The sequence below is a fragment of the Sus scrofa genome, chromosome X (genome assembly GCF_054392235.1).
Source record: "Sus scrofa isolate SSC_HxYL_T2T_F1_AM1 chromosome X, Sscrofa_HxYL_maternal_Yorkshire_Landrace_v2.0, whole genome shotgun sequence".
Lineage (NCBI taxonomy): Eukaryota > Metazoa > Chordata > Mammalia > Artiodactyla > Suidae > Sus > Sus scrofa.
The window spans coordinates 108700042-108724682 of NC_139401.1; the positions used below are offsets into that span (position 1 = coordinate 108700042).

At 47.6% G+C, this 24641-nt stretch overlaps 1 protein-coding gene across 2 annotated transcripts in view; it reads right to left on the reverse strand.

Annotated features, from left to right (window-relative positions):
* TMEM255A (transmembrane protein 255A) overlaps positions 1-24641 on the reverse strand; it is a 50721-nt gene that overhangs the window by 19257 nt on the left and 6823 nt on the right. Inside the window, exons 2-7 of one of the 2 annotated variants that reach the window (XM_003360426.5) lie at positions 24483-24625; positions 15323-15385; positions 12862-12951; positions 7952-8020; positions 6181-6252; positions 5660-5748 (exon numbers count right to left, since the gene is read on the reverse strand). In XM_003360426.5, the coding sequence (XP_003360474.1) occupies positions 5660-5748; positions 6181-6252; positions 7952-8020; positions 12862-12951; positions 15323-15385; positions 24483-24625 (526 nt within the window). The remainder of the gene's footprint in view (positions 1-5659; positions 5749-6180; positions 6253-7951; positions 8021-12861; positions 12952-15322; positions 15386-24482; positions 24626-24641) is intronic. The other variant, XM_001925258.7, reaches the window with a different exon arrangement.

Genomic DNA, 24641 nt, shown 5'->3' on the forward strand with positions numbered 1-24641 from the left:
TTATATCTGGTTCAGGGTTTAGCAAATTAATGTGGTTTGCTTCTATTTGAGATTCATAATTCCATCTGGTTCAGTCTCTGGGCAGAGGTTCCTCTGAAATTCTATCTTTTGTGTTCTCACTGCTCCCACCCTCAAGCCTCCATGACTGCAGGGCCCTCCCGCCAGACTCTACCACAGCCTGATTAAGCTTCCTTAAACATTTTATTTTATTTTATTTTATTTTATTTTATTTTATTTTATTTGTCTTTTAGGACCGCACCTGCAGCATATGGAGGTTACCGGACTTGGGGTCAAATTGGAGCTACAGCTGCCGGTCTACACCACAGCCACACCAACGCAGGATCCGAGCCACGTCTGCGACCTATACCACTGCTCACGGCAACGCCGGATCCTTAACCCACTGAGAGAAGCCAGGGATTGAACCTGCGTCCTCATGAATACTAGTCAGATTCGCCTCCACTGAGCCACGATGGGAACCCCCCAAAAAAACATTCTAAATTTAAGCCACTCATTACATCAAAAACCCTTCATGGCTCCCCATTACCTTCGGTAAGAAGTGTCGCAATTCCTCAGTGCTCCATAATCTGACTCCAAAATGGAATCGACCCTCCAGGTGGAGTGCTCAAAAGCCCCAAACTGGCCATGCTGGGTACTTATTCCACACCTTCGTTCCGATTTCTCCCTCTGCACGGAAGGCCCTGCCTTCCGCTCTCTGCCTGTCCTGACCTCCCCACTGTGCAAAGCTTCCACACACACGTCCCTGCTGCCTCTTTCAAGGACTGAGTGCCCATTCATTAGCATTTTCTCTGGACTCCCACAGCCTTGGTCTGCTCGTCTTGGTTTGGCCCTTCACGTATGTCAGTAATTCAGTTACGTATTTAATCCGACGTTTACTGAGAACCTACTCAGTGTTTAGCCCTGTGCAGGGTGCCGAAGCTACAACCAAGGCCAAGGCGGACATGATGGCTCTGTCTTAATCGTAACCTCCCGCGTGCAAGGTCCTCTCTTACACTTCTTTGTGTGCCCCTCACTGCCTCCTGGCTCACTGGTAGGAACGTTACGGGTCCTCAATAGATACGTGGTGAATGAGTAACTGAGTTCAAAGACTGATCACTGCATTGATCATAAGATGGGTCACCCAATGCGGGCCTTCACCCCCTTGCTCCCAACTGGCTGGCTGTGCCTGGAGAAACAGATAACCTCTCTGTGTTTCAGTCCACATTCAGCAAAGTAGGAGGCAACAGATCTTGGATAAGGCTGAAGGGTATCCTTCTGCTCTTAGATAAGGGCCTGGAATCATTCACCAACTCGTGATGGACAGGCAGCAGCAACAGGGAGCCTCTGTGAATCCTTCTCTCGCTGCATGTATTCTGTGTATTGGTCTAAACCCCCTCCCCCACCTCCCCTGATAAACTGAGTTCCTTAAAAGGGAAATTATATTTTAAGGATACCTATTCTTTTTCTCTTTTTCTTTGGCCATGCCCATGGCATGTGAAAGTTCCTGGCCAGGGATCGAACCCGTGCCACAGCAGTGACCATACCAGATCCTTAACTGCTAGGCCACCAGGGAACTCCAAGGATACTTTTAGAACAATCCCTGGCACACAGGAGGAGGTCCATAAAAGTTTGGCAAAGGGAGGAACGAATGAAAATGAGCTTTCATCTTTCATTTTATTTATTACCAGCTGCAGCCGTTCACAAACCACTCCCATTTCCTTTAGGTTACACACTGAAAACCAGTGATATTGACTTGACCTCACCAAAGCTCAGCAAAGGACTGAAAGGCAGCTGCCAAGGAGCCATGTCCTAGAGGAAGCCACCTTCCTGCACAAGGCGAAATGGAATCATCTTTGTTTGGTATTAAAACCTCACTGCCCCTGACGTCAAAAAAGGTCCGTGGCTATGAGGGGACAGTAGAAATTCTGTTTCCGTAGTGCTGTTCAAATGACTGCCTGATGTTTTTGTTCCCACTTTTTTTCTCTTGGCCTCCTTTCCAGGAAATGGACTAGAGGAGCTGGCAATTGATTAAAAATAGGCTTCGCATGAGGAAAACAAATACACACTCGGTAAATTAAAGTCTCCGAGCCTCAGCATGCTCTAGCTAGCTCTATTTAGGCCCAGAGTTTGGGTCTCCTCTGAGATGGCTGGAAAAAGCCTGGGGTCAAGGAAAATCTTTTCCCTCTATTGTAGGATCATCACCTCCTAAGTCTCGTGGCCTTGGTTTCTGACCCAGTAGGACTGTTTCCTGATGAAAAGCTCACAAAGGGCTTTTCTAGTGGCTTTACCCTAAGAATCAGCGCTACAGACAAGGCTGAGATCGCTGCCTGAGGCTGGTCTCCAGGCATCAGGTGGGTGAACCCCATTTCTAGCTCGAAGGTCTTTAGGGGGAGAGTTCCCGTGAGCCTTCTTAGTCACCTGCCCAATAGTTTATTTTCCCGGGGGGAAAAGGGTGTCCCTCCCTTGTCAGCAGCTCTTCATTCAAACCCCATCCTGTGCCGGGGCCTGAGGGTACAGATAAGATTAAGCCATGCTCGCTGCCTTTAGGGAGCCGAGAGTTTAGCAGAGCTCCTCATAAAATTCCTTTACAGCCTTGAAGACAATCCTGGCATAACCTGCTTTAAGTAAGTCAGTTACTATGAAGTTCAGATTGACAGGAAGATAAATTGGGCTTGAGCCTCCGCTTAAAAAAAAAAAATTCACCTAAGGGCTCACTTAAATGAAATTTAAAGTAGGATTTAGTTGATTCAGACCTTTTTCCGAAACACACCTAATTGCAGAGAGAAGGGTGTGCCTGCTAGGAATCCCTCCCTTCTCAGCCCTCTCTCCTCCTGGGGTCTCAGGATCTCAGCAACAGGAAAGGAGAAGGGAGAGGGGAGCCAGCTGATGGGGGGTGGGGGGGACTAAGCAGGAGGAAGGGGATGGAAAAGGGGAGGCAAGAGGACCTATTTTACATTCTGTCCATCAGTTTTGGAAGGATGGGCTCAGGAAGTACAATTATAGCTGGCTCTCCATCACCGCTAAGGAGGGAAGTCCTTTACAAGTGTTAGTTATTATTACAACATGAATAATTGAACCTCCCAGATAATCCCCAAACCTCATTTGAGTCTTGAAGTTTCTCTCCCTCCGCTGCCAAACCTTTTAAAGAAATGAGACCGGTGCTAGCGAGGAAAGTAAAAGGGCTCATGTGAGTCCCCCTTCTCCTCCGCCTCCAATCTGTCAGGTCGCCATCCTCAAACCAGAGAAACTGGCCCCCCCACACTGACGCTGGGGAGCGGGAGTGAGGAGGGGTGCATCCAGCTGACCCTTCTGGATCTAGCTCCATCTAGGCCCCTTCTGCCAACCCCTCCCTTCCCCCCACCATCCTGGCCCTCGCCCCCCCAACACACACACCTCCTGCACTGAGGGCTGGAAGGAACTATGTGCGTGGCAGGCATGGGCTGACACACCCCACCTACAGGACTGTTTACTCACGCTCTGCATCACTTGCCCACGCATTCCTGTCTATTCCACCTTCCAAACTGCTCTTAAAAGTAGCCCTTGCAGAAAAAGGAACCCTGCTACATTGTTGATGGGAATGTACATTGGTGTCGCCACTATGGAGAACAATATGGAAGTGTCTTAGAAAACTTAATATAGAACTACCATTTGATCCCACTCCTAGGCATCACTCTGGAGAAAACCCATAATTTGAAGATACATGCACCTCTATGTTCACTGTAGCACCATTTACAATAGCTAAGATGTGGAAGCAACCTAAATGGCCATTTGCAGCTGAATGGATTAAGAAGATGTGGAAGATAGATGCCATGGAATACTATGCAGCCACAAAAAAGAATGAAATAATACCATCTGCAGCAACATGAATGCAACTAGAGATTCTCATACTAAGTGAAGTAAGTCAGAAAGAGAAAGATCAACACCATATTATATCACTTATATTTGGAATCTAAAATGTGGCACAAATGAGCCTATCTATAGAACAGAAACAGACTCACGGACATAGAAAACAAACTTATGGTTACCAAAGGGGAAAGGGGGGGTGGGGGGGTGAATTAGAAATTTGAGATTAGGGAGTTCCCGTCGTGGCGCAGTGGTTAAGGAATCCGACTAGGAACCATGAGGTTGCGGGTTCAGTCCCTGCCCTTGCTCAGTGGGTTAACGATCCGGCATTGCCCTGAGCTGTGGTGTAGGTTGCAGACGCGGCTCGGATCCCGCGCTGCTGTGGCTCTGGCGTAGGCTGGTGGCTACAGCTCTGATGAGACCCCTAGCCTGGGAACCTCCATATGCCGGGGGAGCGGCCCAAGAAATGGCAAAAAGACAAAAAAAAAAAAAAAAAGTACTCCTTGATTTTAGTTGCCTCCAAACCAACTTAATCTTGGCTCTGTCCCCTTTGGCCTGGACTCTTGCACCGGCCCCCTAGCTGCCTCCAGTCTCTAACCACTCAAATCCACCTTACATGCTATATCCTTCAATGGCTCCCAGTTGCTTACAGGGTCAAATCCAAAGGCACACCTATGAGCCCTTCAAGATCTGATCTGTGACTAGAGCTCTGCCCTCACCTCGTATCACCTTGTATAACCACCCCCACGACTGCTGAGGACACCCTCCGGTCCTCCACCCCATTTGGGTTTATTTCCTAATTCCCTACTTACCCTTTAAGCCTCAGCTCCCACATTCCCTCCTCCTTGACACTGCCCCACCCTCACCCTGGCAACTTTGACTTTCAGTCATTTGCCCATCAAGAAGGTCCCCAGGACATCCACAAATCCTCACACTTCTCACACTAGACTGCAATCAATGGCTCACATGACTGTCCGCCCTACTAGTCTATGAGCTCCTCAGCAGGAGTCTCTGTATTCCTGGCACCTAAATATGCTTTGAAAGAGAATAAAGGAGGTTTTCAAAATTGAAAGGCAGAGGGCCAGCACCGTTGTGGCAGAACCAGCACCAAGCCTGCTCCTGCCTCAGGGCCTTTGCACTTGCTGTTCCCTTTGCTTGACACAGTCTTTTCCCAAGTATCCACTAGATCTTTGGGTCACCCTCTCACATCATTCCAGTCTCTTCACAAATCGCACCTCCTCAAAGAGGTCTTCCTCCTCTTATCCGATGCAGCACGTCCCCTGCCCACTTTGTCACTATCTACCTACCTCTCCTGTTTCTTTATTTTTCACAGCTTTGATCAACACTTGACATGTTGGTGTGTTTATTGACTGTCTTCCCTAAAAAAAAAAAATCTAAGTTCTGTGAGGGCAAAGAATTTTGTCTTGCTTGCTGCTGAATCTCCAGTTTCTGGAACAGCATCAGGCACTGAGAAAGTGCTCAATGACAATTTGCTGAATGTTGTTGAACTTGGACTTAGAACTGGGTGTGACCTTGACCTCTACCATTTTCAAATTCTGTGTGACCTTGGACTAGCTGTCTGTTTCCTCCGAGCCTCACTCTTATCATCTGTAAAATGGGGATACTAAAGCTCCATATCTCACAGGTAAGGATTAAATGAGATCAGATATTTGCAAGCCCTGAGCATGATGCCCGGCACAGAGAAGGCAGGTAATACGTGTCAGCTGAAACACACGGACAGACCACCGTCTTCTACGTCTCTGACCCCTACCACAAGCCCTTCCCCCACCCCAGCCCCCCTTGGGGGCTCGGCACTCACTTGCCACAGTTGTAGAGGTCACAGCAGAAGCAGGTGTTGCCCCGGATGCGAGGTGTGCAGAATCCACGGCTGAGGTGAGGGCAGTTCACCTGAGGACACACAAGAGTGAGGAGATGAGCTGGCGCTGGATGGGAGGCAGGAGCCTCCAGGATTGGAACTGCGCGTTCGTGACTGATGGACACCGTAAGGATGGCTGTGAAATGAACACGCCAATGTGGGGGAGGCGTGGGGCCAGGAAGGGGGCTGGATGAACTTGTGTGGGAGGCAAGTGGCTGTGCGGCTGGGCTCGGGGCCAGCCTTAGCCACAGCCCTCAGTGCCCCATCCCTGAAAGGGTGGAGATGGACAGGAGGAAGGACGGATGGAAGGACAGGCGGAAGAACAAATGGACGGCAGGAAAGAAGGATACAGGGGTGGGGGGAGGGAAATCCAGGTACAGGAGGAAAGGGGAGGAAAGGGGAGGAATCCAGAATGGGAAGGAAGGGAGATGGGCCATCACATGCACTCTGAAGTACAAGAGTACCTCTCGAGCTGCCTGGGTAAGGTTCCTCATAACCCTCGCGGAAGGAGAATTTTTGGTTGAGGAACTTATGACCTTACATAGGAAAAACAGGGTTAGGGGGACCAGGGTGACAAGTGAACCTGCGGAAGTCATTATTAATATGTTTACAGTCACCAAGTTAACCCAAGAAAGCGATCATGACAAAATCAAGAGAACAGCGATGACGTTTTACACATCTTGAATGTACAAAACAATTTTTTAATTAATTTTCATTTACCATCTCTTTGTGAGCAATTTTCCAGGTTCTCTCCCCGCCCCCACATGGATGCAGTGAAATGCTTGTAAGTTTGTTTCACTGTGTCATGGAGAATATGGATGATAGACGGGCACTTTTTTCTTTTTTGTCTTTTTTTAGAATCACACCTTTGGCCTAAGGAAGTTCCCAGGCTAGGGGTGGAATCGGAGCTCCAGCTGCCGGCCTGCACCAGAGCCACAGCAACGTGGGACCCGAGCCACGTCTGCGACCTACCCCACAGCTCACAGCAATGCCGGATCCTTAACCCACGGAGCGAGGCCAGGGACGGAACCCGCATCCTCATGGATACTAGTCGGATTCGTTTCTGCTGCGCCACGACGGGAATGCGCACTTTTTTCTATATTGGGTCCTTCATCCCAAAGCGCATGCCTTTCTGATAAGGTGTTGGCAGACACATTTTTTACTCCTCCCTTCTAACCCAAGAATAGTTTGAAAAATAGCAAATTGGTGTTTGAGGAAGGAAAAAGGGGCAAATGGACGGCAGAGCCCAAGGAAACCCTTGCCCCGATGCCTTGGGAGCAGGGCCATGGCTTGGCCTGACTCTGCGGGCACCGCTCACACTGTCTTTTAGGAAGGGTGGCTTCCCCTGAGGGTGCGAAAGGCAGTCACCATTTGACATCCACTCGCTTCCTTTTTCTAACAGTCACAAGTTCACCATGCTTCTAGCTCCTCTCGTGGGGCCGTGGGTTTGCTGACTTTCAGTTTGAGGTCAATAGAGAACCAAGTGGTTGAGGTTCCTAGAAGCACAGGGTAGAGTTCGATGGTAAAGTGCTCTCTGGGTTGGGGAGGTGAGCGCAAATGAAAGCTCTCCAAAAGGGGCCTGGAGCTGAGCATCACCTCACCACCCACTGCCCCGAGTTCTGTGTGAGGCGACAAGGGACCCAAGGAGCACTGTGCAGGGCAGGAGGGACACACCCTCATGTGTCCTCTCCAGCATTAGCCAACTGGCCTCCTAGGGGTGTCATGAGAGGGGCCAGGCTGACAGTCGAGACCTCCCCAGAACCTGAAAGGAGACCAGGCTTTTCAGTGACCCTCATTTGGCTTCCTGACCCCTCCTGCGTGTGGGACTCGGGCTCTGCCTCCCCACTCCAGGCCTGCTGCTTGGTGGGGCTCTTGGTTTTCTTCTAGCTGGACATGGAGTCCAGGCAGCTGAACCATCACCCACAGAGCTGGGGGAGGGGCCTTCCCTGTGGCCTCTGCACTCTCATCTGTCCCTCTTGGGATCAAGCCACACACGGAGAGGCCGCCTGCCGGGGTCAGAGGGGCAGCCTGTGGCCACATAACAAAGTAAATCTGATTAGCACTCACGAGGCTCTAACCTATGACCAGGGCCCCATTAACACTGTTCTCTGTCCCACTGAACAAGTAAAGATACCTCGGCCTCTGCCTGGGAGAAGGAGTAAAAGAAAAGGGGTTCTAAGCAGAGCAGGTGACTTTCCCCAAAGGTAAGATGTGCAGCTTCATTCTGGCTCTTACCTCCTCAGCTTCCTTCTGGGATGTCTTGGGGACATAGTGGCACCGGTTAGCATAGAGTGGTTTCAGGTCCTGGATAGGGAAATACCAAACCAGAGAGGTTTTGGCTTTGGTGATAAAGCAACAAGTGCTCTGATTGGTAATAAAAGATTTAAACACACACACACAGACACACAGACACACACACACAGCAGGCAGTGGGTTGGGTTAAATTTCTGAAAGCTGCCCATCTAGGGAGCCTGAGAATGTGAGGATCAGATAAAAATGTTCTAATAACTGTTTTCTATTGGGCCATTTTGTTAATGAGAAATTAGGAAATTGATTGAGAAATGGGTTTCTTGAAATTTCCGCTCTGGTTTTTATTTCTGGTCTTTGTCTCTTTGCAAAGAGTCCCCAGAGAACAAGAGTCAAAACTCCCCGTTATGCAACATCACACCCCCAAATGGAGGGAGGCCAGCTCCAACAATGAGGTCTCATTATCACCTGGGGACAGGACCAGGGCTGGCTGACGTGTACTCCCTACTGTCCCTGCCACAGCTTTTCCAGAAGGAAGAGCTCAGGAAGCAGGCTCCAGGGGGGATGGGCCTCTGAGCCTGCTGTATATTTTAACTCAACTGAACGATGAGCCATTTGCACTCAACTACACAGATTACCTGAGTTCCCAAAATACTGCTAAAGCCCAGAAAACTAACAGTAGGTAGGGGGCTTTGGCCCAAAGCAGGTTAGCACAGGACAAGCGCTTTATGCAAACTGATCTTTGGGGTTTGGCCACCTGTTGCCCCCCTTCTCCCCGCCCCACTTCTCCCCCCGTTGCCAATAATCCTTGGTGGCTCTTTTTTCCCACACGTGTGGTTGAGAATCTCCTGTACCTGACACCCAGGTGTCTCCTGCCTCCCAGCCTGCGGCCCCATCAAGGACCTAGGACCTTCCATCAGCTGCTCCTACATGACCACTCCATGCTCTGAAAGCACATCACCCTGAGGGCTTAGCCCAGAGTCAGGCTGGAAAGGAACGAGGGTTCTCCTATTCACACCTGGCAGGATGTATTCTCTGTGCTTGGGCAATGGCAGAGGTCATCATTATCCCGCAGAAGGGGAGGCATGATGTGCTGGTGGTTGCCTTCTTGACCGCTTGGTCCTGCAGAGAGCACTCAGCCGCCACCTGCCTTAAATGAAGACAGCTGCACTGTGCTGCCTCGGGCAACTCTTCTGCACTTTGACCATGAGGGAGGAACAAGCCCATGCGATGGGGAGCTAAGAAAAGGCCATTCCGCTGGGGCGCAGCAGCCCTGTACATCTGGAGGCCTATCATCTCCGGAGCAAGGGGAGGGCCATGAGACTGCTTTCTGCCGCGTGTGGGTGTGTCTGTGCCAGGGCCTCTCGGGGCACATTCACACCCATTATTTCACACTGTCCTCATGCTAAGCCTGAGAGGCAACCAGGTTGCTAGCACATCCCTGCGGAAGAGGAAAAACCGTAGCACAAGAAGGTAAAGTGACTTTCCCAGCTAGCTAATGGGTATAGTAGGGGACAGGAGAGGAAGGAAATAGGAGACACGAGGGAAAAGGAAAAAGAGACATTTAGAGGGGTATGTCACAAGGTAGGTCCTGAGGGAGTTCCCTGGTTTTACCACTGTGGCTAGGATTATTCAATCACTGGTCTGAAACTGAGATCCCACATCAAGACCGTGCATGCCACAGCCAAAGACGGAGGGGGAGGGGTAAGGTTTTGAGGGGAAGCTCATATGCCCCCAAACCAAAGGACAGGGCACCATGATGTTACAGGTTGTTCCTCAAAAACAGGCAAGGTTGCCTCTATCCCACCAAGCGGTGCCAGTCCCCAAATGTGCCTTTCATTTAAACTGGCCAACAGATATCAGCATGGATTAATAGAACCTCCTTCCTCGAGACTGCCTGGTGTCAGTGAGAACTAGTAGATGGCTTAGGATAGGTACAGTGTAGGCAGAAAGGTCTTCTCAAAGACTCCCCCAGACTTCCCCCCAACCCCTGAATCACACGCTCTACTGCAGGTCACTAATAGCAGGAAGTACAGAGGGCTTGGGGTCTGAAGCTAGAAGAAACTTCCAGGAAATATAATTTGGATTTTTTTTCTCCCATTGCTTTTGACTGAGCACAGTGATCACAGAGTTTCACAGTCAGGGAAATGCAAATCAAAACCACAATGAGAAACCACTTCGTACCTACTAGGATGGCTAGAATTAAAAAGGCAGATAATAACGGGAGTTGGCAAGGATGTAGAGAGGTTGGCACACTCACACACTTCCAGTGCAAATGTAAAATGATGCAGCCACTTTGGAAAATTGGCAGTTCATCCAAAGGTTAAATATAGCTACCATATGACCAGTACTTCCAATCATAGGTATATGCACAAAGAAAATGTAAACATATGTCCACATAGAAAGTGGTACACGAATGTCAATAGCATTATTCATAAAAGCCAAAAGGTGGAAACAACCCAAATGTCCATCAACTGGTGGGCAGATAACCAAAATGTGGCATATCCATGTAATGGAATATTATTAGGCCATAAAAAGAAAGGAAGCACTGATACCATGCTACAGTATGGATGAATGTGGAAAACATTACACTAAGTGAAAGAAGTTAAACTGTAAAATGGGGAATAGGGAGGTGATAGCTAAAGCACTGGGTTGTTTGGGGGATGAAGAAAATCTTCTAAAATGATGTGGGGATAGTTTGCATATAACTATGAATGTACTAAAACACACTGAACTGTATACTTCAGATGGGTAAATTGTATGGGATTATATCTCAATAAACCTGTTTTTTTAATTAAAGTATAGTTGATTTCCAGTATTGTGCCAATTTCTGCCATACGGCATAATGAATAAAGCTGTTTTTGTTTTGTTTTGTTTTTTTTAAGAAAAAGAATCAGAGGTGGGAGGAGGCGGGGAAAACAGGAAGCCATTTTAGGCTCAGGATGCCATCAAAATCTACTGCAGGCTTCTTTGACCACTAGGCCTCTGTTGCCATGGAGACTGCCTCAGAGTGACGTGTGCTTGTCAAATGGGAATAATAATGCCTGCCCTACACATCTCACAGGATTGCTGTGGGTCTCAAATGAGATAATAGATGTCAAGGCACACTGAAACCCTAGATTCACTGCACAAAACAAGCAATTATTGTTATTAAGATGGCTCCTGTTGAAACAAAATAGCCTACCTACTATGACTGACTGCAAGCATCCTACAAAATAGGTATATACTCAGAAGGTAATATGTAAAAATGGTAAGAATTGCTATGTTACGGTGGTAAGCTCGTGGCTGTTACAAGTTCCTGTTGTGTCATTTGCCTTTTTAAGAAGAAAAAGATGGCCTCTCTCAGCTAAAATCAATAGGGAGGGGTCTCATACAGGGGCCGACACATTCCTGGCCCCCAAAGAAAACTGGTCCAGAGGCCTCTCTCTCCTACCCCATACTTCCCCCCCTGGCCAGAAATTCTCTCTCAAGATGCCAGCACTGACCATACAAATTCCACTAATCTTAACAAATAAGGGACTGACTCTTATGTCTGGGAGGAGGGGCCACAAACAGGTTGGAATTGAAATAATAATGTTGCGAATTATCCTTCCCCAGATCCACCGCAGGACACTCCCTCAGGATGACCCACACTGTTAGCCAGCAACTGAAAGGGAATCAAATATCATTGATCCACAGAATATGCCAATAATACAAGTTTGCTCTGATTCAACTGCTTTGAAAACACAGAATTCCAACTAGTTCATTAGACATTTTGATGTTCGTTGTTGGTGCAGTGGGGGTGGGGGTGAGTATTTGAGTTTGTCGCGGGCTCGAGAAGTTGATTGGGCTGCCCTGGATTTGGGTCTGTGGGTCAGATCAGGGCTCTGTTATGACTTCCTTGGGACTTCTGCCTTTTGTAAACCCCCGCCTCTATTTAAAAATATTGAAAATGATATTTTATTTTAAGGATAGCTTATGACGGCAGTGGCATAAACACAAATTCCTATTGTGTGTGAAAACTTTTTTTTCCAGCCTAAAAAGTTCACCTTCTGATTTGAGAAGAAATTCTCATATTTTTCTGGGACCCTTGAAAGTCCATGGGTCCTAGGCCCGGTGTCTCTTGAGCCCAATGGAGAAGGCAGCTCTGGGTCACATGTCTGGAATGGTACAAGACAGACAGCACTGACAGAGGGGCGAGTCCCCCTGGGAAGGACAGGGATCCCAGGCCTCGCCAGAGAAGGAGCACAGGTTTGGGTTTCAGGAGTGAAACCACCTTCCCCAAGGCACAGCTTCTCCAGGGTAGGAAGCATCTGGTACCTTAACTCTACGGCCGGGCTCTGATTGGAGGCCTCTAGCTCTGAGGACCCCAATCACATCACCCCACTCCAACCACTGTTGTAGAGACAGTGAAGTTCAGGTGTCCTAGAAAAGGTGTCTGTCCTCATGGCCTGCTCTTGCCGCTGTGGAAGGGGAGAAAGGTCAGCTACTGCCACCTTGGAGGCTCTTGGGAAGTCACGTGGCTTCCTGCTCTTTCCCGACCTCCTCCCTCTCAGCATCACTTCCAGGCCAGTCCCCTGGCCCCGATGCACTTGTCTTTGACTTTTCCACATCTCGCCCACATGTCAAAGGCTTAGCTCCAGCCCGCCTACTACCAGGAAGCCTGCCCTGATCTCAATTCTAAGATGAAACACTGTGGCAGGTAGAGTTTATACCTGCAGCTTAGAGCCAGCGGTCTAGTGCCCATGTGTGTCCAGGGATGTCCTCATCTCGATGTCATCTCCTGGAGGCAGGGGAGTCCGGTCTTCTCCCTCTTCTGTGACCCTCAGAGCCCTCAGCACACACCCAGTGCACACACACTGTGGACAAAGCCTCTTGGTACTGCACATGCACTTTAACTCTGGGCTAAAAATACTCACAATGTGTCTGGCAGCAAAGACCCCATCGACTATCGCACAACAGAAGGCTGCAATCACACCAAAGCTGATAAAGACGATGGAAGCCACCAGCTGTGGGGAGGACAAAACAGAAGTGTCTGTTAGCCTTCCACTCTCGCTGCTTCTGGAGGCGAGGCAGTCTCCAAGAGACCCCGCAGGGACACCCTTTTCAGTCACCGGGGGATGAGTGGGAGCAGGGGGAGGAGGATGCGGACAAAGGGCCCCTGAAGCACTTGTGACATTTTCAGGGCAAACTAAGAGATTCACTCCATGAGTCTGTGGGCACCACATGAAAAGGATGCTGAGGAATTACGACTGCGTGGCTCCTCCATTCTCAGACTCAGAAAAAAGTTGGCCCTTTTGACATCATGTAGTCCAACCCCCTATTTGATTTATTATGGAACTGGAGAGGGGAAGTGATGTGCCCAGCATCACCAGCCAGTATATGGAAGAGCCTGTGTCTGCCGGCTCCGCATACAGTGTTCCTCTCCCCACTCCCTGACCCCATGATAGGCGTTGAAGAAGATGGGGCTGATGCTGAGGCCTCACACAACCCCACCTGCCCTGCTTCACTGCTCAACTCATTATGGCTTAGATGTCAAAGGCATTTTACAAGGGTTGACATCTCTGAAACTAATCGACTCTGTGCGGTATACATAAAAATTTTGGAGTTCCCATCATGACTCAGTGGAAACGAATCTGACGAGCATCCATGAGGATGCAGGTTCGATCCCTGGCCCTGCTCAGTGGGTTAAGGATCCAGCGTTGCCGTGAGCTGTGGTGTAGGTTGCAGACATGGCTCGGATCCCATGATGCTGTGGCTGTGGCGTAGGGCAGAGCTGCAGCTCCGATTATACCCCTAGCCTGGGAACCTCCATATGCATGGCCCTTAAAAGACCAAAAAGGAAAAGAAAGAAAGTACAAAAAGAAAAGAAAAGCAAAACTTCAAGTACGGAAAATGTTTGCTGGAACCAGACTGTTCTATTCTCTGATCATGTTAGATAACAGAAATTTTCCTAGTAATGTCTTTCATCACAATCCAGTGTGGGGATAGGTGTTTCAAGGTGTTTCCAGGGACAGGGGGCAGTCCTGCTGGAGCCCACCATCTGCCCTTACTGACCCTCAAAACAGCCTCCTTGGGGTATTGGGGGAAAGGGGAGGGAACAGCATGGCATTAATACCATGTTCTCCAGGGAGAAGGAGGAAATCAAAGTCAAGGCCACCCTAAGGTTCTCCTGTCTCAACAGGCTAGGAGCAAACACTGATCTCCTTTGGGAGTTGTTCAGAAACTTCGCCCCATAAATCTCACTTCACAGCACTGCAGAGAATTGGTAAATAATGGATGAACAATGTCATGAAATTGGCATTATTAGCTATGCTATGATCGGCTCTACAATTAGAACTCCCCTGTTAATCTGAATAATTTAAACCCAAAGTGCAAACACCACTGGCAGCAGGAGAGCCCAGGTGAAATGGAAGAAGGGAACTATCAGAACCCCCCTGAGGGCAATTCCCCACATGGCTGGGGGAGAACATATGGTTAGAGTTCTCTGTCCCTGGAGCTATTACAATATCTGATTAAACTTGCTGTTAAATAGACCCCATTATCAGAGTCTAGATGCCATAGAGACTTGTACAGGGGGAGCCTAATCAGTCCACCATCTGACCACTCACCAGGCATCATGATTTACAAGCCTATAAAACTGCAATACGCTGCCATACGCTTGCAATTCGGTCTGTACTTCCGTCTCTTGCCCTCTAGGAAGTCTTCTCAGGCTGAAGCAGGAAAATACAACAGCTTGCCCTTGTGGGCCCCCATTAGGGCACAGAACTTTGTAAGTCTGACCTCCTGTTATATGCTTCCCCTCACCCTGGACCTTACCACATACTTAGCTTTGAACTATGGGTGATGGAAATACTTAAGGTTGGCTTCGTAATTTTATTTTGGCTTCCTCTGCCCCCAATATATTCTGTTTATTAAAGGCCCCCAGATTGGAATCTCCTAAAAGGCAGGAACCCTCTGCAAAAACTTCCCCAAAGATTATGCATCAGAGAGGAACATGTGAGAGTTGTCAGGAAGCCAGGGCTGTGGCAGTGGAAACTGGAGAAGCAAAGGGGGTGTAGGAAGGGACAATGACCTGACCAGATAGGCTGGCACACTCCTTTGGGGATGAGGAGCAAAGTGAAGGGCAAGATGCAGATTTGCCTATCCCTGTGGCTTAAGGAGGCGAGCTGGGCCACTGAGGCAGCATCAGGCAAGGTGAGATCAAGCCGCACATGACAGGGTCACTTTAAACAAGTTCCCTGGAGGCTTAGAAGAAAAGTCAAAGTAACTTTTTTTTAGAGGCCCCATTTGGGCCACCATAAGGAATGTGTTACTTATCTATAGAAATATTGAACTTTTTCGGATGATGAATTTGACTCCGTAGTGATGAAAACTTACCATCTGCCGTTTGTTCTCTACGAGGTTTGATCCGATGATTCCGAGGAATGATCCAAAGCCGAGCTGCAAAGCAACAAGGCATACATAGCATGTGGGAAGACAGCCAGCCTGAGTGTGTGATTAGTCCTGCTCCGGGACCCCATTCCGGATAACAGAAAATACCTGGGGTATAGCTGCTGAACCTTTGCAGCTGCTACTCACACAAATACAAAGTATGAACAAGGAAAGTATTTCTCCCACAATTTGCCAATTTTTCCCTGGAGATATGAATCACACCTAAAAAGAAAGGCATGTGCCCAAAAGCTAAAATTAAAAGTCAACCATAGCTTTTCAGAGACTGCTTACTTCAATTTCAATATCTATCACGTAGCATGTGACTAGTGAGTCAGTATGAGACAGATAATGGTGAAAAGCACGCATTATATTCTGATCTTTATCTTTCATTTGCAAAGAGACCTTCTACCCTGATGCACGAATTACAAAATAAAGGTTTGAAATAGCAATTTTTGATGCACCTGGCACACTAATCAAACCCAGGAAGTATTTTAGAAATCAGCAAGTAAGTACCTTAACTTAGACTTACCGCCCCCCCCCGCCCCCGCCCCCGCCCCCGCCCCCGCCCGCAAAAGAACTATTTTTTGGAAAGCCTGTATTTGTGGTTGACCCACTGCAATTTACATTAGCACTTATTCACCTCTTCTTCTATCTCTGCTTCATTTATGGACAGAAAGCATTCATTAAAGGGTGAACAGAAATGGCAGTGTAAAACCCTTAAAAACAATTTCCCTGTCTAAGTGGCTGGGATGCTGGCTCCGCGCAGCAGATCCCACTTTCCTCTCAGTTCTGCCATTAGTGGATTGAGTCTGACGCTCGCAGCTGAAAACGACCACTAACCGAGGGCTGTTGACAGGGATGAAAGTGGAACAAGTAAAAAGTGGTGGGAAGGGACCAATCAATCTTAACACAAGTCCAATGATGTAGTTCCACTTCTCTTGAGCCTCCCTAATGATCTGGCTTTCCATCTGCAGCCTTGCCTCGGCTCACAGGGGCATCTATTTCAGTCTGAGCCCCGCCACCAAGCCTTACACTTAGGATTGGAAATCTAATGGACCCAAGGTTGGGTAGGAGCTTAGTGGGGTAAGTGTAGGGGGACTGGATGGTTGTCTCAGAAACCCAAGAATGGAAAAGAATGAAGGGAAGGAATGAAAACAAATTTCCAAGGACTTATCTTGCAGGGCCACTCAGCCAGCAAGCCCTCTTGGGAAATAGGAGCTGGAGAGCGTAAGGGTGTCTCCCCGGCCATGCAAGACTCTACCGAGGGCATTCTCACTCGGCAAACTATGCCTGTCTCCCACCTGGTCTTATTTGAAATGTAATTAAGGAGCTCCCTGGTGGTGTAGCGGTTAAGGATCCGGCATTGTCACTGCTGTGGCGCAGATTCAATGCCTGGCCTAGGAATTTCCGCATGCCCCAGGTGCAGAAAAAAAATGCAATTAAAATATCTTATGATAAAGTATAGTGATTAAAACCTGGTCATCAGGCGTTCCCATCATGGCTCAGCAGTAACGAACCGGACCTAGTATCCATGAGGATACAGGTTCGATTCCTGGCCTTGCTCAGTGGGTTAAAGAGATAGTGTTGCCGTGAGCTGTGGTGCAGGTCGCAGACCTGGAGTGGATCTGGCGTTGCTGTGGCTGTGGTGTACGCAGGCAGCTACAGCTCTGATTAGACCCCTAGCCTGGGAACTTCCATATGCCGCAGGTGCGGTTCTTAGAAGACAACAAACAAAAACCTGGTCATCAGACTAACCTGGCTTCTAGCCCCAGTTCTTCCACTTGTGTCTGTGAGACCTTGAACAAACTGATATCGCTAAACCTCATTTTCCTTAGCTGGAAAATGGGGACTACAGTAGTGGCTGTCTTACAGGGTTTTGTCAGGGTTAGCCAGGATGGTACAGTCCAAGAACTTTGCACAGGCCCTGGCACAGTGAGTACTCGGTAAATATGAGTTATTATTCTAGTGCTTATTATTACTATTTTTAAAGACATTCTACTTTTGAGCAGCTCTAACCTGATTTGAGCTGGAAAATCCTATCATTATTTGCTCTATTTCATAAGAGTTTCATATTCTATCCTATCTCCCCTTTCAAATATGTTCCACAGCTTTTATTTTTCAAGAATAATTCCATGAATAGCCTGTGCTTCTGACACTCTGGGCCATTGGTGGAGATTGAAAGTCAGAGGCAGCTTCTTACATGGAAAATAAGTCATTTTAGTGAGTGGTTCATCTGTTTCCACAGATATTCACTGAATGTCTTCTGAGCCCCGACAGCAGTCTTTGCCTTAAGACAGGAAGCAACACACTCGCTATTCCTGACACTCTCAAATAACACTCTGATGCCGGTGACCGGAAGAGGTGGGGTGAAGCCTCATGAAACCGGCTGGAAAGACAAGGTGCTCTGGGGCTGGAAATCCCAGGTCAGCCAGTTCCTTCACCCAGTTCCCTCCCCTTGCCTTCCATTCCATTTCTGTTCCACTCCAAGTCCATTTTCTAACACTCACTGAGTACTTTTGCCAGATAAATAAGAAGACATGGCCTCTGCCCTCAAGGAGTTGATAGTCTAGTGCGCGACGCACAGACTGTGGGTCAAGGACCACAGGCGAGGCACAAAGAAATACAGGAGCAAAGAATAATCCATTTTGTATTACATTCTTGGCTCTGCTACTTACAAACGATGTGATCTTGGGCTAAGTCCTCCATCACTCTGCACTTCAGTTTCCTCATCCCTAAGATGGGATCATAATGGTAGCTACCATACAGGACTGCTATGAGGATTACCTGAGATAAGGTATGTACACAGCATGACCTGCATAAGGTAGGCTGCTAAATAGATGGTGGTTCTAAGATTTCACAGAGTAGGAGACATTTTTTTCTTGTCTTTTTTTTGCTATTTCTTGGGCCGCTCCTGCGGCGTGTGGAGGTTCCCAGGCTAGGGGTCAAATCGGAGCTGTAGCCACTGGCCTACACCAGAGACACAGCAATGCCAGATCTGAGCCGCGTCTGCAACCTACACCACAGCTCATGGCAACGCTGGATGATCGTTAACCCACTGAGCAAGGGCAGGGACCGAACCTGCAACCTCATGGTTCCTAGTCGGATTCGTTAACCACTGCACCACAACGGGAACTCCGGAGGAGACATTTTTAAATGAGGTCAAAGACAGGCAGAGTTCACCAGATGGGGAACTTATACTAATTGAGTTCTGGCTGGAAGAGTTCACTCATCTGGGTGACAGCTTGAAGAACTCCCCCGTGTCATTAAAACTACCTGCCATTTGAAAGAATTTGAATTTAAAGAAGCACCTGCCCTCCACGTTATGTTACGGAGTTTGGGGGAGCCTGTAGCACTCCCATTTGATAGACAGCAAAGTGGAGGCCTAGAGAATTATATGGACACGTCCCCTCTTACCACAAGTTCATAGCAGGGCCAGGACTAGTTAGCTCCCTTGACTAACAGCTCCCCTGACTAACTCCCCTGACTGAAGTTCCCCTAACAGCTGGTGTTCTTCCAGCCACATTGTGCTGAGTGTGTGGCCAGGGTTAGCAGAATAGTGACCTTTACCACTGCCCCCCAGGGAAGAAGGTTTCTGCAGGAATGGAGCAAGAAGTCCTATTTGAGGAAGAGCTGAGGGGGTGAAAGTAAAGAAGGAAAAATCAACAGAACTTCCTGAAAATGGGCAGCGGCTTCTAGCCCACTGTTTGCTCTCCTGAGGCATCAGAAAGGTAAGCTGTGTGGTCCTCCCTTGAGAACAGCATGGAATCATGGTATGTTCAGACCTTTGGACCTCCACCCTAATTCCCCATTACCTGAACAAATAACCAGTTTGCTTTGTTTTGGCTGCCCTCCACTTGTAGAAGAAAAAAAAAAAAAAAAAAGACAAATCATTAGAAATCAGTCAGATTCAAGGGCTCTTTTTAGGCTGTGCCCTATAACCCATGCCTATTCCCCATCCACTGGGGCAGAGGCTCAAAAGGACTAATCATTCAATAAGTATTAATTGGACATATACTCTGGCAGGCACTGTGCTAGACCTGCGATTCAGAGACCAGGAAGTAGGGCCAAGACCAAAGAGACTCAGCCTCGAGGACCTGTATTAGGTAAAGGGGTCCACAATCCCCTTCTGTAATCCTGAAATCCACAAAGCTCTTAAAAGCAAAAGGGTTTTTTTGTAACCAACTTGGTGGCAAAACCTGATCTTGAACTGATGTGAGGTGATTTTATGTTTATCTACTTAGTGTAAAAATCAATTTACTGAAAAAAGATGAAGGTGCTTGATTATGGGGTGCATCTCAAGACTCCCCTGGGTTGTCAGATAATATGTTATCCTTCTGAAATTTAAAAAAAAGTCTAAATTTGCAAACACATTTGGCCCAAGGGTTCAGATAAGGAATTGGAGACCTGTATAAACACAGCTAAATGAGAATATAGCCCAACATCCCACAAAGCAGAGTGTTAAGTCTTTTCCAAGAACCATGAGTATAGGGGACCTGTGGTAGGGAGTTCAAAGATGGCAGACACCACTGTGGACCCTAGCAGTGGGGAGATGCCCAGCTGTGTCCTTAGGGTGGGGGAGGACAGAGCATTTAGATAAACAGAGAGAGCCCAGGAAGGATGTTCCAGCCAAGCCATGTTCAGGGGACTGTGAATTAACAATTTTGGCAAGAGAGGTACAGAGACCAGGCCGAGGGCGCCTTTAGAGAGCTGTGAATCACAATGCTAAGGGGGCACAGGAGGTCAATGAAGGGTAATCTTATCTAGCAAATCAAGACTCAGGTCTCATCTTTGAAATGTGCTTACTAAGCTAGGAACTTTACTTTAGAATGATCTCATAGAAACATTTCCAACACGAGGTAGAAAAAAATTCTGCCTAATTCACGATAAACCACAAAATCCCACTATCCAGACCTCCTTGTATTTCCTGGGCATTCCCGTTAGTCAAAACTTTGTTGGAATTATCAAGAGTCTTCACGTGTGAAGCTGAAGCCACACTGGCCTAGAGAAGCTTTCTGAGCTGCTGATTGTTTTGAACCATCCCTAGTGTCTCTGCCTCCTACTACCCCATGGTGACGATGCTGATGTAATTTCAACTAACCTAGCCCACCTCCCCTGCCTGGGAAGCAGGGCAAAAACTTCTGGTTTCTTTCCTGAAAGAAAACCCAGGCTGATGTGGTCCCTAGCAGTACAACAGCTGGGGGACAGGGTGCCATGGAAAAGGCTTTCAGCACTGATCAGGTGGCCAACTCCATCTTGTGGGTTGCATGGGAAACACATTTAGAGGCCTCACCGTCCTGGACCTAAGGTTCGAGTTAAAGAGAAGGAGCGGGCTCTCTCCCCTGCCTTTTCCAGCTTCATACAACCAAGGCGCTTGCTTTTTAAGGCCTCCAGAGTAGAAAGCTCACTGGAGCTCTTCTGGAACATGATATGTCAATATCTGAGGACTGTAAGGACAATCCTAAGCCAGTCTGTCTGTGTTGGTTTTAATTATTTTAAAATTGTACAGTTCAGCCTGGACAGATTAGCACATTTTTAAAATAACTCTAAGTAGAGTATAACCTTTATTTATTTATTTATTTATTTTTTTAGGGCCTCACTTACAGCATATGGAGGTTCACCAGGCTAGGGATCTAATCAGAGCTACAGCTGCCGGCCCACACCACAGCCACAGCCACGCTAGATCTGAGCCGCGTCTGTGACCTACACCACAGCTCACAGCAATACCAGATCCTTAACCCACTGAGCGAGGCCACAGATTGAACCCACAACCTCATGGTTCCTAGTCGGATTTGTTTCCACTGCGCCACGACGGGAACTCCTAGCACATCTTTAAAGATGCCTGTTGTACACGTGTTTTAGGATGATGATGTCACATTCTAGCTCAAGTAGAGTAGCTAACATCCTATCATAATACACCTCATTGCACAGGGCATCTCATCTGGCAAAATAAAGATGTCTCAGAAAATTTCACGTGACTCAGAGTTGTGCAGATACAATCATAGTTTTCAATGCTTGAGATCTCAGTATTTAAGTGAAATGTATGGTAAGTCTTCTTTTAATCTAACAACTGCTCCCTAATTTGTCCATCTTAAAATTTTGAATTCTCATGTACACATTTAACCAGAGTCCCCAAACAGCAGCGTTCCAAATAATCTGACATTTTTTCACAAATCTCTACCATGGTCATTTATATTCAAGCCGACCAATCCGAAGTATAGAATGTGAAAACGCCACGTGATGCTACTCTGGCTTTACTAATCGTACTTATTGTGTTTTAATTCTTCAGGTGGTCTCTGACCCGCCTGCATTAGACTCCCCTGGGGTGTTTATTAAAATACACACCACGGTGGGGAAACCACTGGCTTAGAATTTACACAGTACCTCTCTAATAACCCAGCTATTCACTGAGCGAAAGCAGCCCAATCCCAGATAACTCTGGATCTGCAGGCTTTTATTGTTTCAGAGGCGAGTCGTCATTGTATTTGTTACAACAGGATCTGACCTATAAACTCGAATGGATTTTTCTGCCTCTCAACCTGCAGTCTTTCCCCTCTGCACTTTCTATAATTAAAACTCATTTTGAAGAAACAAGCTACAGGAACTCTAAAAGCACATTTTTTAAGGTTAAACCATAGGGCACACTGCTAGGGCTGGCTCTCAGCTCTCTGGGTAACATTTCCACATTAGGTCTTACGAGACACACGCACAGACACACGCCCCCACTGCTTTAACTTCCAGTGCTAGCTGAACATCAGGTACTCGAATAACAACAATCACGCGCCCTCCTTCCTTTGTTAATGTATTCCAACCCAGCCACCCACTGGCAGATATTCTACAGAGAAGGTTCAGAGGCACTGTGCATGAATAGCAGTTGCTACTCTTAAATGACATGGAAAATACCTTCCCCTCACCCAGAGAGAGTCTGAATCTTGGCTTGAGTATTTGCGCATCAGCCAGAAATCTTTTACTAAATGCAGCTACCTGAGGCCCACAAAGTCACGCAGACCCTATAAATTGCTCTCCCAAGCCATCAAAATGCCATCTTACCCCCCCTTCCTCCGTCCCTCCCCCCTTGTGTTTAAAAATAAAACCCAATTCTGCTGACGACTGGTTTTCTTGCCTCACCACAGGAAGGGGACGGGGTGAGCTCTCACATCACATGCTTGACAGAGGGCACCAACCGGTGTCTGTGGGACACCTGCCCTCGGCTGGGGGGGAGCCCTGCTGGCCCAAGAGCGGGGAAGGAACTTCTCAGGCTGGCGGGGTGGGGCGGGGCGGGGAGCAGGGCCTTCAGCTGCTGGGAGCCCACGTCAGGCTGGCTCTCAGGCTATTGAAGAGGCCGACTGTGGAATCGGTGACCTAGGCAACAGGCGTCAGGCTTGGCCACTCACTGCACTGGCTTGTCAAAGGCATCCATCTTTAATCTCTTCCCTTTCCTCTGCTTCTCTCTTCAACCCCAACACTCCAAAAGAGAGAGAGCGCGCGCGCGCGAGAAAGAAAAGAAACAAAACACCAAATAATGTCTGACCTCTTCACTAACCTAAAATATTAAAATAATAATAATAATAATAATAATAATGCAATTTTAAAAAGAACCATCCGAAACGTCCTTCCTGCCCTCTAGCAGTTCCAACTGGGGAGTCATTTAATTGCTATTCAAAATTCAACATATGATCCAACCTCTAGAGTTAGGGTTTTGGGTGCAACAGCAGTGTGTGTAGATCTAAAGGAGGTTTTGGCTTGGTTTCCTTTTTCTTTCATTTTTCCCCAGCTTGACTGAGGTATAACTGACCAACGAAATGGTATGCATGTAAAGTATGCTGCATGAGGACTTGACAGAAAATGAGCTTTGGCGTGCAAAGTGTTCGGCAGTTTCCATAGCGGACTGCATGCAGCCTTGGGATGGGGAAAACAACCCACTGCAGTATGGAAGGAAACGATTCGAACTCTTGTTTCCTGATTTTTGTTTATCTAAAAGAATAAGAAACGACAAGTTACAAATATTCAATAAACAGACTGTCACTGGCGCCCTCCCTCGGTGTGAATGTCAGGTGACAAGGCCAGCTATCCTGGCAGAGAGGAGGACACATTCCGAGGAGCTAGGCAGGGAGGGAAGTTGAGGGCAGTTCTGGATAGCCTTCTCTGGTCTTAACTAAACTTGATCCAACAAAATGGATAAGTCATTTGGAAAGACTCCTGTTGAGAAACGACGAGTTAAAAAAAAAAAGAAACCACAAGTTGAAGATGACCCTAATATTGTAAGCCCAGCGAGCATGGAGAAAAAGAGAAAATGACAGGGCTGACACGTGGACCACTCCGGGTGAGCTCGTTGTCAACCACACTGTGAGATCCCATTAAAAAACAATGACACCAATGCCAACCGAAGCATATCTGATGAGAAAGCCCCCAGTATTCAAAATGATCCAGGAGGTTGTTGGAAACAAAAATTTGTAGCCACTCCCTTTAATGAGACTTCATGCCAAGTACATCTCATTCCTTGACATTTTAGGATTAGTACGAGGATATCAAAAATTAACAGGTATTTCGTTTTTACCTAATTTTTGAATTTCCATTTTTCTATGCTTGGCAAACGTGTATATACTTTGTAAATGAATAAAGACACAAATTGTAGGAGTAAATATTCCACATTTTTCCTGGTAGGAGGGCAGGATCACTTTGTGGTAGGAGGGCAGGTCAGTGCTGTGGGTCATAGACTGTCAGGCTGCAGGGGTCGGCAGATTTCAGGTAAGATCAGGTGACCTCTACTACATATAGGCAAGCAGATGCCCAGAGAGGACAGGATCTCAGCCTAAGGTTAACACTGCGAATTAGGAACACCTCCTCAACCAGAAAGCTGAGGGCCTAGTGGTGAGATGACTTGCTTGGGGTCACACTGTTTGTTAGGGGTAGAGCAGGGCTTCCTGATTCTTATTCCAGTGCTCTTCTAAATGGGCCCAGAGTTGCCTCTCTATAGAAACGTAGAGAACTATAAAGGCGGAAAACTGAGCAAACACAAAAACTCAAACAGAATTGAAAACTATCAGGGTAGAACCAAATGTCTGTAGCCAGCAAACTGCCGAGACCTACCTATGCCTTTTATACTTACAATAACTCCTGGGTAGTAACCTCCAACAGTCACATTCTGGGTCCTGGTGGTTGCAGCGAGGCCCACCGTGAGTATTAATACGGACACAATAAGCAAAGTCACGGTGACATAGATGGAGTTTCTTTTCCTCCGATTGAAGGCTCCTGAAAGCACACAGAG